At 37.4% G+C, this 15,127-nt stretch overlaps 1 protein-coding gene across 7 annotated transcripts in view; it reads left to right on the plus strand.

Annotated features, from left to right (window-relative positions):
* tnika (TRAF2 and NCK interacting kinase a) overlaps positions 1-15,127 on the plus strand; it is a 102,349-nt gene that overhangs the window by 38,770 nt on the left and 48,452 nt on the right. For all 7 annotated transcript variants that reach the window (XM_077228172.1, XM_077228182.1, XM_077228200.1 and 4 more), the window contains exons 3-4: positions 10,038-10,094; positions 13,137-13,262. In XM_077228172.1, the coding sequence (XP_077084287.1) occupies positions 10,038-10,094; positions 13,137-13,262 (183 nt within the window). The remainder of the gene's footprint in view (positions 1-10,037; positions 10,095-13,136; positions 13,263-15,127) is intronic.

Consider the following 15,127-nt stretch of genomic DNA (forward strand, 5'->3'; position numbering starts at 1 on the left):
TCTCAACACCCACTGAATTATTCCATCGATCCTCTTTTTATTTTTGACTTCTCTTTTTTTAAATTTCCCTTCTGTTTCAAGCCGAACTGTCAGAATCGCAGTGGAATAAAGCCATTATTTTAAATGAGATTATTTGCAAACCCATTGTTTACAGGGTGAGAGGGAATCATTTTCATGGTAACAGCTTTGTTTGACCTTCCTTTGAGACAAATGAGATTATTTGTCAAAGATTTGTGCCATTTGTTTTTTACTATGAAGTCAGTTTTGTATCGTCAATACATCGTCAATACAATCGCCTCATGACTGCGGTACATGCCTCATATTGTATAGGCCTATACTATACACTGTGATGGTCATGATATCATAATTAGATCCAAATGAAACCACTCCAAACATGTGACACTTAATGTGTCGTCTAGAGAGTGAATGTTTCAATCTCTCTCGCCTAATTAACTTTTTTTCTTCTTACTTTTTTTTCTTCATTTCTTCATAACTAATTTGTAGGGAATGAGTAATTCTATAACTAAATAGATAAGTCAATATAGAGAATTAAGTCAAGTAAAAGTCAAAATATTGAAAGTCAAAGAATATTGTGAAAGTCAATAAATGCATAAATATAGCTAAGTAAACGAATTAATGATACAACAAACTAAAGTTGATGATATAATATCATGATCAAATATTTTTGCGATTTGTATTCATTGTGATTTGAATCAGTGCAGCCCTGTTTGTCAGGGACTTCTCAGGGACAGGGCCTTCTCAGTATCGCGTTGATTGCATCCCACCTAAATTCCTCCGTCTGAGACCCCATTATGACATCAGCCGCCCATTGACCAGCTCTCGCTATAGAAACACTTTGCATTTCTTAGACCGTAATAGCAGGGGTGAGGATGAAATAACCTGTGCATCGTTTCATGACTCCTCCTGTGTCCTCATCTCCACCTTCGCTCCCTGCATACTCAGTTGATTGGCTAGGATACTATGGAAAATACGAAAATTCGGATACAGCCACTGGCTCTAAACCATATCATGTAATCCTGGATATTGTCCTGGCCAGTCACGTCTAGGGATGGGAATCGAAAACCGGTTCCACTCGACAACCGGTTCTAAATTTTACGATCCATCGATATTGTATGCCCTCGACGTTAACGAGTCCTCTTATCGATGCTCCTGCTCTGAGTCAGCCATAGTATGTACAGACCGTGAACTCACAACTGTCCCTTTTGTCCTTTATCAAGCACCATAGCACCGCGTCCAAAGATAATCTTTGTCCTGCAAAGTCTTATTTGATCAGTGAGTAAAATTGTCTCTCTCTGGTAATGTAGATGAACCGCTGCGCTTGTGACAGGGCGCATGTTAAACTGATCGAGCAGAGAGAGAGAGAGAGAGAGAGAGCCCCGGTCGCGCGCACGCACTCTCTCTCTTCGGAGCAAGGCGAAAGTAGGCTTCACCGTCTCAAAACTAAGCGCTGTCTTCCTCTCTCCCTCGCACATATTAATCAAAATAAACGACACGATGGTAAGGTAGGGAGACTAAAGTTTTATGTGGAGCATTCGGAGATTTGTTTTTCCTGAATTGCCGCTGGGTGTGAATTGTGCTAAAATATGTTGCCTTATCTTCTCTGAAAAGTCTTCCGCACATTCAGCTGACATAATCACACTTCAAATAAACGAAAAAAAACGATCCAGTGATGAAATGTTTTCTGTGATGACACACATCTTGTGGGATGTCCCAACTGGCGGGATAATCACACAACGCGCACACGTCCGATAATGACACGTCCAATTCGCGAACTAATGACTCATTTGAACCGATTCGTTTTAATGAATGGTTAAAACAACTGATCTTTCCAACACTGAACTCACGGGACGTTTAATCGGTGTATAACTAATCGGTAACACTTTACAATAAGGTTCCATTTATTACAGAAATTACATAAAAAGCACAGTTTGCTTAGTCAAGTGTAAGCATTAAAACGACTTGTTTTCCCCCCCGAAAAAGACTACTTTTTCCCACACAGTGCTATCAGGAATCGATAAGAGAATCGTTAAAGAATCGGATCGATAAGCAGAATCGTTAGTGGCATTGATATTGATAAAATCTTATCAATTCCCATCCCTAGTCACGTCCCTGTGCTTCATCTGTCCATGCGCTGTGCTGATGTGGGCTGGCAGAACAGGGTCTAGCTGCATTGCTGTTTGCTGTACTGATTTGTGTTCGAGATGTGCAGAGACGGGCTGATTGTGACCTTGTAACACTGTCACTCCTCACCGACATGGTAGTGTGGCCTGCAGGACAATCATTTCCATCTACCCTGCTCCTCTTTTCTCAGGCTTTTCTTTTCATTTCACCGTCTCTTCTCCGTCGCTCCCTCGCTGTTGCTCTGCTTTTTTCACTCTCTTGGGAAACGAAGTAACCCATATTAACAGCCAATAGTGTATTCACACTATGCAGAGACGTGCATTACCCAGATTTCTGCTCCATATAGGTCTCCGGGGATGGATCTTGTGCTGGAATGAATCACAATGAGGAAATGTTTCAGAGCCTCTAAGTGTTGTGCAATATTAATTGTGAATTACCCCCGCTCCGTTGTTCAGCGTGTTTGGGAATTCTGAGCGTTTTGTTTTTCACTATATTGTCCTTGCACAATTTCTCTCTTGTCAGTGCTTGCCTGTTACAATATTCCCACAAGACATGAATTTGAGCTTTGAATGAATTTTCAAGGCTGCCTTTAAAATTTCAAAACCATTTTTTCATTTGCGAGTTGAAGGGGATTAATAAGCTGTCCAGTATGGCAAAACTTAGTATGCTCTTTGAAGAGAAAATTTGATTTGCTGTCCTCTTTGTCTTTCTCTTCTGAGGGCTTTAGATTGTTTGCAGCTCAGGAGTCAAACAGCGGTTGGAGCAGCACAGAACTTAATTTGATAAAGCATAAATGTCTGTGTCCTACTCGGATCTAAGCGGAGAGGTATGGATTTGAACACAGCAGCTCAAACACAATAGATTTAACAGAAACCTGGTACTGCAAGATGCTCACTTGTCTAAGAGGAGATGTGCTGAGAAAACTTTATTTAATCTTGCATAGAAAAAGCTTGTAAAGTAACCATTTGGCTGAATGATAAACAAAACTTTATCAGTCTTTTCAGTTTCCTCAAGCACTGACTTGGATGACAATATTTAAACTAACCATCGGTGAATCTATCAAAGTGACTGCAAACTGTCCAAACTTAATTTAGCTCAGAGCAAACTGTGCCAACCGGCTAGCAGGGCAGCGTTCCATGAGCTCTGTTTATCAGCCTAGATGAGCGAAAGAGGAGCAATCAGCAGTTCTTATTCTCCGGTGGACTGCACTGCTTACTGTAATTGTTGCTAGGCTACTGTATGGGGAGCCGCTTGCATTTTAATGGTCCTCAATGGGCTTTGTAATTGAATTGCTATGCAGAAGAGAGACAGACCCACTGATTACAGGCTGATTGCATGCTGGGAGAAAAAAAACATTGTTCAATTATTCGCCATGGCTTTATTTCTTGGCACTCTTGGATGATGCTCGGATCCCAGGAGGGGCTGTTTGAGGGTGACGGAAAAGTGATTGTATTCCCAGTATTCATTAACATGTCGATGGACTTTTCAGCTTGTTTAGCTTTATTGATTCTAGAGCAATACTTGGAGACTAGAAAAATGTTTCCTGCTAAAGTGTATTTTTTTTAATACTGACATATAGATTTAATTATGATCAGCAGCTGCTGTTGAAGTGTTTACTGTTTTTGTGTTTATTGAAGTGTTTATTGTTTTGCTTTTCTGTGTCATTCTAATCAGTGTTTTTGCCTCTGACTCCTAGAGACTTTTATTTTTTTTGGTTTACTCACTCCACTTGTAAATAAATAAAGAAACAATGTCACACTTTGGTCTTTTGTTAATATTGTAATTAAATATATATATATATATATTGCAGTGAAATGGTATTACAAAAGTAATATTTGTTATTTGGTTTAACATTGAATGATAATAATGGTCACTTTAGATTAGGGTCTAATTCTCATTATTTACTAACTAATAATTATGACTTTTGCCTTAATACACTACTAATTACTGCTTATTAATTGTTAGTAAGGTAGTTAAGTTTAGGTATTGGGTCATGCGAATAAAGCATTATTATATGCTTTAAAAGTACTAATAAACAGCCAATATCGTAGGAATATGCATGCTAATAAGCAACTAGTAAATAGTGAGAATTTGAGTATAAACTTTTTTTTCGCCCAAATTAAGCAGCCCTAAAAAAAAAAAAAAAAAAAAAAAAAAAAAAAGCAAAATCTTCAAATTGCAATCACAAGTCTTATCAGAAGAATTAACAATCTTATTTGGGGGAGAAAAAAATCATGCAGTCCTGTAAACATGGTTAGTTTATAAAAAAATTTTGTTTACCCAGCCATGGTCTAGCCACATTCAAAGTGTCCAAACTGAATTAGAAATCTGAATTTAAATGTAGTAGTATATGACAGCGTGCACTGAAACCATTGAAACTCTGGCTTTTTTTTTTCACCTCTCATTTGCATAACATTGATCACTTCTCAAAGCCCACAAATCCCTTGCCGCTCAACTCTCATAGAGAATGCATTAGAATATCCCACTCAGCTCTGCTCACTCCTCACAGTGTATGGTAAACCAAAAGTCTTTGGATGTGGTGTAACTTTCCTCTCATCGGTATGTTGCTAAAAATGTTTTGGCTGGCTCTCCTCAGCCCTTATGTGGCCCTTTATTCCTCGTGGAGTGTTTTGCTGATCAGCTGCTGTGAGATGACAGATTGGAGTGGGCTGGTGTGCACGTGTTTCCCCCGCTCAGCACTGCTGCAAACACTGGATAAGCTTGACAGTGTTTAAATGCTCAATATTAACAAAATATAGCCATGCAACTCTATTTTTTTTCAATTGTAGATGTTCTTAGTACCTATAAAATGTATTTTAGTCTGTGGCTGTGCTTGCCTGAGAGGTCAAAAGTTTGCACTGGTGGGATTTGGCGGTGGCGGCAATCCAAGGCCAGTTTAGAGAGTGCTCAAAGAGTCAATTTAGTCTTATCAGGAACGTTCACCTTGCACTGCGCTTCTGCAGCCATGCGGAGAAGCCACTAGCGAATTGGTTACAGTGGGAATCGAGTGAGGAGAGACTCACGCTTCTCTCCTGCATCTCAAACAGTTGGGCTATCTCATTAAACCCAGTTGTTTCCCTGACACTGCGGGCGGTTCCTGTCATCTCACCCCTGGAGCCCTTTGTCTGTAGTCCTCCTCTCGCTAGCTCAAACATGTAATGCTGCAGAATAAGGCTGAGAGACGCTGTCGAACGGCAACATTCATCTGCGGATGGCTCAGTTTGCGCCGTGGGCAAATTGCAATTGGCTGTCACTGAAACTGTAGAAACGAACTGAAAATCTGACATGTTATGGCAGCCACATGATGACATATTCAATATCTGGTCTCTGTTGCTAATTAGGCAATACTTGGAGATTGAATGTTCAATTAGTGCCTTTATTTATATTATTTCTATATGTATGTATTTCTCATAATTTTATAGTGTTTTAATTGTGCTTTTGCTAATTATTATTATTATTTTTTTTACATTTCTTATTTTGAATGAATAATTTTAAGTGTTATAATTATATTCATATACATTATATATTTTTAATATAGATCATTTCTGTATACATTTTTAATAATCCTAATTTCAAGCATATTTCTGCTTACAATGCCAATGTTTTCACTGGCCCGATGCTTTTGTTGTTGAATTGATTTACTTTTTTATTGACATTTTTTACAATTTATTTTACCACTTATTTTTATTGTATGTCTGTTAAAGATAGAAAAATACTATACAAGTATAAATAGTACGAGTATTTATTTTATAAACTTAAAAATTCTATTTTTTTTACTATAAATATTTTATATACAATTCATTTTTTCATCAAATGTTATTTTTACAAGAATAATAGCCAAAAAAAAGAAGATATTATAATTGTACAGGACAGTCATAAATTCATAAACGCTTACTAAAAAATAATGGCAAATAAGTCAAAACATGACTTTTGGAAATTTGAAAATTTTAATTTTCAACCCATGTTTACCAAAACTATCACAATCATTCTTGCAATTTCTACACAACCTCATTTATGCGGATAATTCAGCCTAGCTGACAAGGAGAATTCAAACCAAGTAGGACAAAGGCATGTAAGTCAAGCATCAAGAATAGCCTGTAAACACCCGCTAACATGTTTGTTATGGGAGCTATTCATGTACTTTGTAAGTCCATGAGAGAAATGCTTGCCCTGCCTTTCTCTGGAAACTTTCGGACTGATGCAGATGATGTAACATGCAACACAGTACTTTTTAAAGGTAAATTCTGATGGCATTCCTGACAGCAAAAAAAATAATGTGGTTTTACCATGATTCAGTGATGGTAATGCCATGGTACCTTGATACCCTGTTTCAGAGATCTGAATAATTATTACATTCATAAATTCCATGTTATTTCCTTTGGCTTTTGAAGTTTGTGGCCTTCAATTTCATGAGTAGGATCGGAGGAAGCAGACCCATGTGTTACGGAGCGTCACGGAACGAGTGCTATTCATCTTCATCCTCCCTCTTTCATTCCTGCTCTGTTTACTCTGGCAGAGAGCGAGTGATTCTATTATTATTCCTGTTTGTAACCTTGTGTTGTTGAGCGATGCCATTAGGAGTCAGAGCGCTAGAAATATACTCAAGTGTACAGCATTTATAAGATACGTTTTAAATCCAATAATCCTCATTCATGAGGGGTGTTACTGCAGATCTAGGTCACAAAGACCAATGGCTGAATATAATTGCGATTATATAAGCACTGACTTCCTGAAGCTCACATATAATGCAATGCAGTGCAATACAGTGTCTATGAGGTGAGAATATTATGTATAGATAAAATTTATGCTATTTGAACTATTATTTGAAACCAGTTCTTTCTAGAGATGCACCGATTACAATTATCTAGGCTGAATCCGATTTTTCATTGAGTTTGACCTGCCGATACCGATTTTAGCCGATTCCGATTTAATTTTTTTTCTAACCACTTTACAGAACACACAAATACTTATTTTCTATCTTTTCTTTAGTAGAACATTTTACATTTTGCATAGAACATTTTTGAACAGTAATCGCTATAAAATAGAACTATATAAATTGGATGTTAAAGGATATTAAATTGTGATGCTGATGTTACACAATGTTAATCATGCGGCGCCAGAGTGCATTTGACCGGCATAAAATCGGCATATGTCAGACTGACCGGCCGGTCATGGCCGATCACGTGAAAATCTGCCTATTCCGGTCACCAGCCGATCAATCGGTTCATCTCTAGTTCTTTCAAGGTCAAGAGTATGTAGTATCTTTGTTTAGTTGTAGATGGTGTGGTGTTGAGTTTCTACCTTGAAATCAATGGCTGAACACCTGCTGATGGTAAAATAACTTTCCATGTTCAATTTGGAAGAAAAGAGGATTGGATTTTTCTTTTGAATGACAGCTGAATCTATTCACTGAGGCCTTGAAAAGCAGCACTGTCTGGCCCATCTGCTCTCTGTGTGTGTATGTGAAGCTAGAGTTATTGTGCTGTGGTAAGGGACTGTGCATGAGTTGAATTTCGGGCCATTAATGGGGCCTCCAAGGTGGTCTTGTCATTTGCCTGACAATCTCTCTTTTGGACTTCCAACAAATAGTCAAGGACATTCATCTTATGTTGAATCCTGCATCTCAGTCTAAGCATTTCTACAGAGGCTATTCTGATTTCCTTTCCTTCTGACATTTAACTGTCAATATATCTTCATCTTTGGTACCTCTGTTTACTTCCCCTAGTGTTTTTCTGTCTCTATCCCTCTATCTTTTATCCGTGTCTGAAGGAAGGTGGGATTGGGGAAGGGTGTTGCTAAGTGTCGAGGAGGATGAGGCAGATAGTTTGAGGCGACATGATTCCAGGCACTTTGTTAAAAGCAGGACCATTACTAACATAGACATTCTGGTGGACAAATTGTGCAGCTAAACATTGTTCGATGACAGCAATGTCCAGTGGTACAAACTACTCAGCTTTTTTTTGTTTGACATTTTTTGCTATTTTGAATTGAAAATGTAGGCTGCCATTTATGTGATTCATTTTAGTTTGTACCTAAAATCAATTCTACCCAATCTCCCTGTGATGTGATGTTATGTTAGTTGTGAAGGCTGACTTGAAAGCGGGACTAATGTGTTCATAAGCAAAGGGGGGATGGGGACATGAGGATGAAGACATACCACATGTTCCTGTATTAGGAAAGCCACTGCTTGCTTTTCTTCTCTCTGTAAAAAAATAACTATAAATACTATATTTATGTACTGAGTAATATTAAGCAACTACATGTACTTACTATAGGGTTAGGGTAGGATTAGGATTTGGTTGAGGGTTAGTTGCATACAATTTACTGGTATTACTATGGTAAGTACATGTAACATATGTAACAAGGACACTTGTAAAATAAAGCGTTACCAAAATACTTTGTACATAGTGAAATTTGGGTTTAACTGTTCTGACACAACTTGGACTCCAATTATTTATGAACAAAACCTCGACTGTAAACCTCCATTTGATTGTGATTTTGGAATTGTGTTTGCATATTTCACCGTTGACCTGTGCTTAAACTAATACGCTTCTGTGGGTGGTTTAATGATACTGAGCCCATGAGTTGCTTTGGTTGTTGACTGTACTGCCTTTCTTTGTTCTCTTTATTATGGTCATATTTCTCACTTTAATGGCTATAGTTGTCTCAAAAGTGTTACTTGAGGGAAACAGTTACTTGTGGGAATCTTATACTGTTTTAGGTACACTTAATAAGGTACACTCTAATAAAAATAAAACTTTCATCTTTTTAAGATTTATATCAATAATAAATGTGAAATATTTAATTGCTGAATTTAAAATTAGTTTATAAAACAAACTATTAATTTTAAATAAGAAATGTACTTGAGCAGTAAATCAGCATAATAGAATGATGTCTGAAGGATCATGTGACAGTGAAGACTGGAGTAATGATGCTGAAAATGCAGCTTTGCCATCACAGGAATACATCTCTTTCTTTCTTTCTTGCTATTTTAAATGAATTAATTTAGAAAACCATTCTTCTAAATGGTAATATTTCATATGACTTATTTTTCTGTATTTTTGTGAGCCTAATCTCAAAAATATACAAAAATTACCAACTCAACTTTTGAACTGTATTGTACGTAGTGCTAATGTTTATAGTTAAGCTGAAAAACAGCATGGATATCAAGTCAGTGCTTTCATTATTACAGACTTAACATGCCTTAAAGTCCTTACATTTAAAATGGAAGTACTGTATTTTTCAGTGCCTTTAAATAGACAAAAATCAAACAATGATGGTATGAGGTGTGCATGACAGTCCAGCTATTTAAAAACAAAAACAAAACAAAAAACATTAATTTGCTTAAAAAAACAAGATTAATAGATAATATTTTTAACAAAACAAACATGCTCATTGAGTTTTATTGTTTTGACTGGAGTTATCAAGGTTTAGGTGGAACCACTATTAATGTTGACAAAGCCTCTCCTTTGGAGTAATTAATTGCCAATTATAGAACAATAGTTTTTTTTTTGTGAAGCGTTTTCTCAGGGTGTATTTGTTTGGATAAACACAAAATGCTGGAACTGGTTTAGCTTTTCTTAGAAATATCTTACATGATCGTTAAAGATGTTCATGAAAACAACAGACTTATTTTAGCATTTCATGACTTTTTGCCTGTATTCCAGCATACCACTCTTCTCTAAGGACATAATTTGTGTTCTTGGGTTGAAATTATTGATTGTTTCTTATGTCCAGAGTTGGAATATTTGATGCTATAGCCTAAATGTATTCATTGATTATTTAGGTGTTTTTTTTTTCACAGACATAATGAAGTCACAACAATATTCCAACTTTTGAACCTTTTCCCCCAAATGTCTTGAACCTAAGCACAACCTATTTTTGTTTTTCTTCAGGGCCGACATGTCAAAACAGGTCAACTGGCTGCTATCAAGTGCATGGATGTCACAGGGGTGAGTTTATTTTCATTGTTCTTTCCATCTTGACCTCTTACATATATATAAACACTAGATGTCACCTTGGGGTTCTAGACATGCGTCAAAACCGCCGCCATCTTAGAACAGGGGTCTTGTCATAGGATGTAGCTAGGTAACGCTGAATTCATAAATGATGTCGGACTTTTGTGCTGCGTATGGATGTTTACACGAACGAAATCTAAAAACCAGACAGCAAGGGATTACATTTCACAAGATTGTGAAATTTTGTAATTTTTTAACAATTTCTCCTGACTCTATAATAAATACATGTCTGACCGTTGGAATGAACCAAAACAACTAGAAAATCGCATTCATGACGATTTATGGTGATTTTATTTACGTTAGACCTTTTCCTACATTGACGCTGATGAGGGGTTCCCCTGTTTCAAGATGGCGGCTCTATTGACGCATTCGTTCCAGTGAACTGCCGTAGCCAAGGCGACATCTAGTGTTTATAAATATATGGACCTCTTATTATACTCTGAAGCTGTTGAGGTATTTCACTGACAAGATGTCAAAACCTCTTGAATGAGTTCTCTGCTCAGATCCGCAGGTTTATTTTAGGCTTAGTTGGTCTTATTTTTTATGTTTTATTAAATCCATATATCCTCTAGGCTTGGTTTTCCCATTGTTAGTTCTCTGGATGCTAAGGTAGACGTTGTCTTAATTACATTTTAGCATCCCTCTTTATAATAAGGCATCTTTACACAGCCGAATTCTGTTTAAAGACGCAATGAAAAGACATAAAAAAAATAAAAGCAGACTTAAAATATGACGGGTCTGACCTACCTCAGCACCCTAGTATCATACCTGATACTGTTTGGGTTCAGTGTGAATGAACGCAAACTTGTGACTACGAACTCTAAACTATGCCATTGTCATGGCAACCAAAAGCACGTCTGCCAGCTCAAGCGGCGCGAGAATCAAGAAGCGGGAGACAAAACATATAGGCCTAGTTCCTTATTGTTTTAGCCAATTCAAAAATTGTCTACCAGCAAAGCAGTGAAGTAAAAGAGTCCTGTACTCTCATCGTGAAGCAAACCATAAAATAACAGCAGAGAGTCGCAGACTCGCCGTTTGTAACCAGGGCATCATGCAAGCCAAAATTCTGGGGGGGCACAATCTGAGACGTTGCAATTGTTCTCTGTCGGGTGATATGGATCATGTTAGGAGGGGTCAGGGGGTTTCTCCCCCTGAACATTTTTAAATTCTGGCTGCTAAACATACCATTTCAATGCAGTTTGGGAGGGACAGAAATAACTTAACGGAGCTAGCAGCAACCCTCCTCTATCTGAGGACTAAGTTAAAGTATCTATTTTGTAAGTTTAAGTAAAAGACAGGTTGATGAAAGAACTGTAAGCTCAAATTCAAAAGCATTTGAAGTCTACTTCAATAAAGCATGTTTACACACACACTTACTGTACACTTAGGCCTAATAAAAATGATTTTAAAAACAGTACCATTGCCGTTTTTATGTTCTGATTTTAAATTGGTATATGTGACCTAAGAACGATCTTACATTAAAGGTACATAAAGGTGCTGAGGTCTGACTTTGTGGTGCTCTGAAATTAAGTTATTTTAATATTAATATGTGATGAAGGACTTTGAAAGAAGTTTGACGGATTTCAGTGCTGAATAAGGTTAACACTACCCCGTTTATTTGAAAATGGTTAATATTTGACAGAAATGTAAAAAAGTAATCAAATCAAATGTAATGTGTAACATTAATTTAGTAAAATCATTGAAATACTGTAGTTACACTGCTCATTAATATATTTTAAATAAGGAACTTGTAAAGAGTAATTTATGAGCTAACAGAAAAGCTAGTAACTTGTAACGTGTACATTTAACCTACTATGGTTTATTGGCTTTGTATGGCAGGCAGTAACGTTAGCCAACTAGTTTACGGTTAGACTAGGCTAGCTATCGATAACGTTACACTGACACAACTTAAGTTAATGCTCTGAATTCGCAGAGCATTAACTAACTAATATCAAATTTGTTGTGCCTTCTTCAAACTCCAAAGGGTTTTCTGGCTCTTTGAAAAAAACGTTTTAACCTCTTTTAATCCTGCGGTGATCTACCCGGTGTAATAATTCAGAATTTCTTTGTAGCATTTGTCCCAGCTGGATCAATTTTATTAAGAAATACAAAACTACTATTTAATAACTAAATTAATTTAAAATTGCATATTTTTATTTTGAGTTTTATTTCATTGTTTATTATTTCATTATTTTTTAAATTCATTTTATAAGACATTGTTAAAACGGTAGTCATGTTCAAAGCATTGTTTACCGCAATTTGAACTCCTGTGTAAATACATTTATGCTGCTTAAACATTCTGTGTAAATGCAATTTTTTTTGATTTTATGCCGCTTCAGATTTGGTTTCTGTGCCGCTTTTTCTGTGTAAAGATGGCTAGAGCAGAAAAGATCAGGCTATGATGCCTTATGTTTTTAAAGTAGAGTTTCTTGAAATGATAGTTATTTTGCTGCAGTGCTAGTATATGAATTGGGAATCATTTTTTAATCACCCCCATCATGCATCTATAATAATTAATTGGTTTGAAATTATTTTTTGTTGTGCAATCTCCTATAAAATAGTTCTTAAAATCCTAGAAAACTCATGGAAATTCATTAGTCGAGTGGGAACCTTGTCATCATTAGGATGGGTTGTTCCTGGAAATTACTGTTTGACCTGTAGTGAACGAGAGAGCAGAAGAAGAGTTGTCATTAGCTCAAATCAGCAGCTTCCAGCGTGTTCTTGAGAAGAGATCATTGAGTTGGGGGTCCTGAGGGGCTCCTAGAGGGACACTCCAGTCAAGATGTAATTCTTTGGGTCAAGAGCTAATCCTGTGCTCTCTCCCCTCTCTACTTCATGTAAAAGCACCTGCATCTGTAAGTGGGCCATCAGACCTTATTATAGGTCACTAGAGTTTTCCCACAGGCCTCAAGCTGTACTTAAGAGAGTGTGGAATGTGAGCTATCCCATGATCCCCTGCTGCATGTGTCTTGACAGGAGGAAGAGGAGGAGATCAAAGCTGAGATCAACATGCTGAAGAAATACTCTCATCACAGGAACATCGCCACCTACTATGGTGCCTTCATTAAAAAGAACCCTCCCGGTGTGGACGACCAGCTGTGGGTGAGTACCGTGCCCCAATGTGCCACTGAAAATGGAGAGAGTGTGTCCATCTGTGCTTCACACACACTGCCCTGTGTATACGTGGTCTTTTTTGGGCCCATGGGGAAGTGTATGATAAATGGGCCTTGAATGAACATTGATGAACAGGAATCAAAGCACCGTTGTCTCGCCTACAGACTTGTTGTCATGGAGAGTTAATGGTGCTCTGTGCTGGGAAAAGTAAAGGACATTGGAAAGGCTGTAAAAGCTTTTTAATATAAGTATTTCAATAACAGAATGTCTCTTGATATTTATGTACTAATCACAGCGTTTCATCATAGTTGTGTGTTGAGCGCACTTAATGGTAATGGTTGACCATTGCAGGTTTCTATTCAGTTTTAATTAAATAATTTATGCATACATATAAATAATGTTATTTATTAAAATGATTTAACTTAACTTTTTTTCAATTACATTTGTTAAAAGTGCAACAACGTTAAATGAATGTTTTTAAAACTTCTGACATCATAAAATTAATTGTGATTAATTATTGAAATATTTTTTTTTAAACACCAGTTTGTGTTAATGAGCGTCTTAGTCATAATTACAACAGAAAAACAAGACATATAATCTACTACAGTAGGGCTGCACGATTTGGGGAAAATGTCATATTGCGATTATTGAGGTCAATATTGCAATATGCGATTTAATAAACAAATGGTTTCATGAGTCAACTTTCTTGGTTCTCAAGGAAAATGCACACACAGATTAGTGATAATGCTGAAATGTGTATTTACAGTGTAAATACACCTCACATACTATACAGTGCACATATTTAGCAAAATACTCTCTCTATATAATTTGTCTTGTCAACTAACGTGCTATCAAATGGTCTCAGGTTCCTGCGCTCTCTGCTCAGTGAGGGAGGTAGAATTTTTTTTCTGGCCACCACCAGTTCAGTGTCCGTCTGCTCGGCCTCCATCTTCACCTGTTCTTCGCGCTCCACACCGGAGAAAGTCACGATGTGACCATACGCGCCACACGTGCCACTGCCTAAACTGAAACTGTCTGGTCTTCTTTTTATTAGCGGTGTAGAAAATGGGCAAACAGCTCTCAGAGAGAATGGGTTGTCATGTCCACACATGCATTTATTTATTACATAAAATCGCAGCATTTTACGTCATATAATCGCTACCCTATAGCCTATTCTCTCAATTTTTCAAATATTGTTTTCCATTGAAATAGGTCAAGAATCACTGCTATAAATAATTCATTTAAATGTTGCCGATGAGACAAAAAAAAGTTAACGCTATTCACTCGATTTATCTCAGTAGTAAGGCCAGAGAGGCTGTTCTCTGTATCTGCTGTCTAGACTTATTTTTTCGGTCTATATCCCACTCTACTTTACTTCTCCTGTCCATATTTTCCTCTCCTACCAGCTTTTTTTTTTACCTCTCCGACCACTTCCTGTCTCTTCCTCAGCTGAAAGACAGGACAGGTCTGATAGTGGCAGGGTAATTTGTGTTGTTTATCAGTGGCTGCAGGGACACACAGGGGCACGCAGATGGAACTCTCCACCAATAAAGATAGACATCGCAGGAAATGAAGAGCATTTGTGACGCATCTCTGCGTCGAGTGGCAGCTCTTGAATGGGCAGACCTTTCAGATGAAGGGTGACATTCCCACTGCTGTAAGACTCGAGGGCCACAAACCTCTTCAATATTCCCTTTGACCTGCCAATCAAAATCAGAAAGGCATAGAGATTGGGAAAGAAGCTCTTGGCATGCCCAAGTGACTGAAACCCACATTCAATTTTGGTCCTGCTTGTCAGGTAGTTGGCATGCATGTTTCCAATGGAGTCCATTCACTCTGGCACTCTAAGCTTC

This window comes from Siphateles boraxobius, unplaced genomic scaffold, assembly GCF_051911475.1.
Source record: "Siphateles boraxobius isolate OS27281-9 unplaced genomic scaffold, OSU_SipBor_1 1, whole genome shotgun sequence".
Classification (NCBI taxonomy): domain Eukaryota; kingdom Metazoa; phylum Chordata; class Actinopteri; order Cypriniformes; family Leuciscidae; genus Siphateles; species Siphateles boraxobius.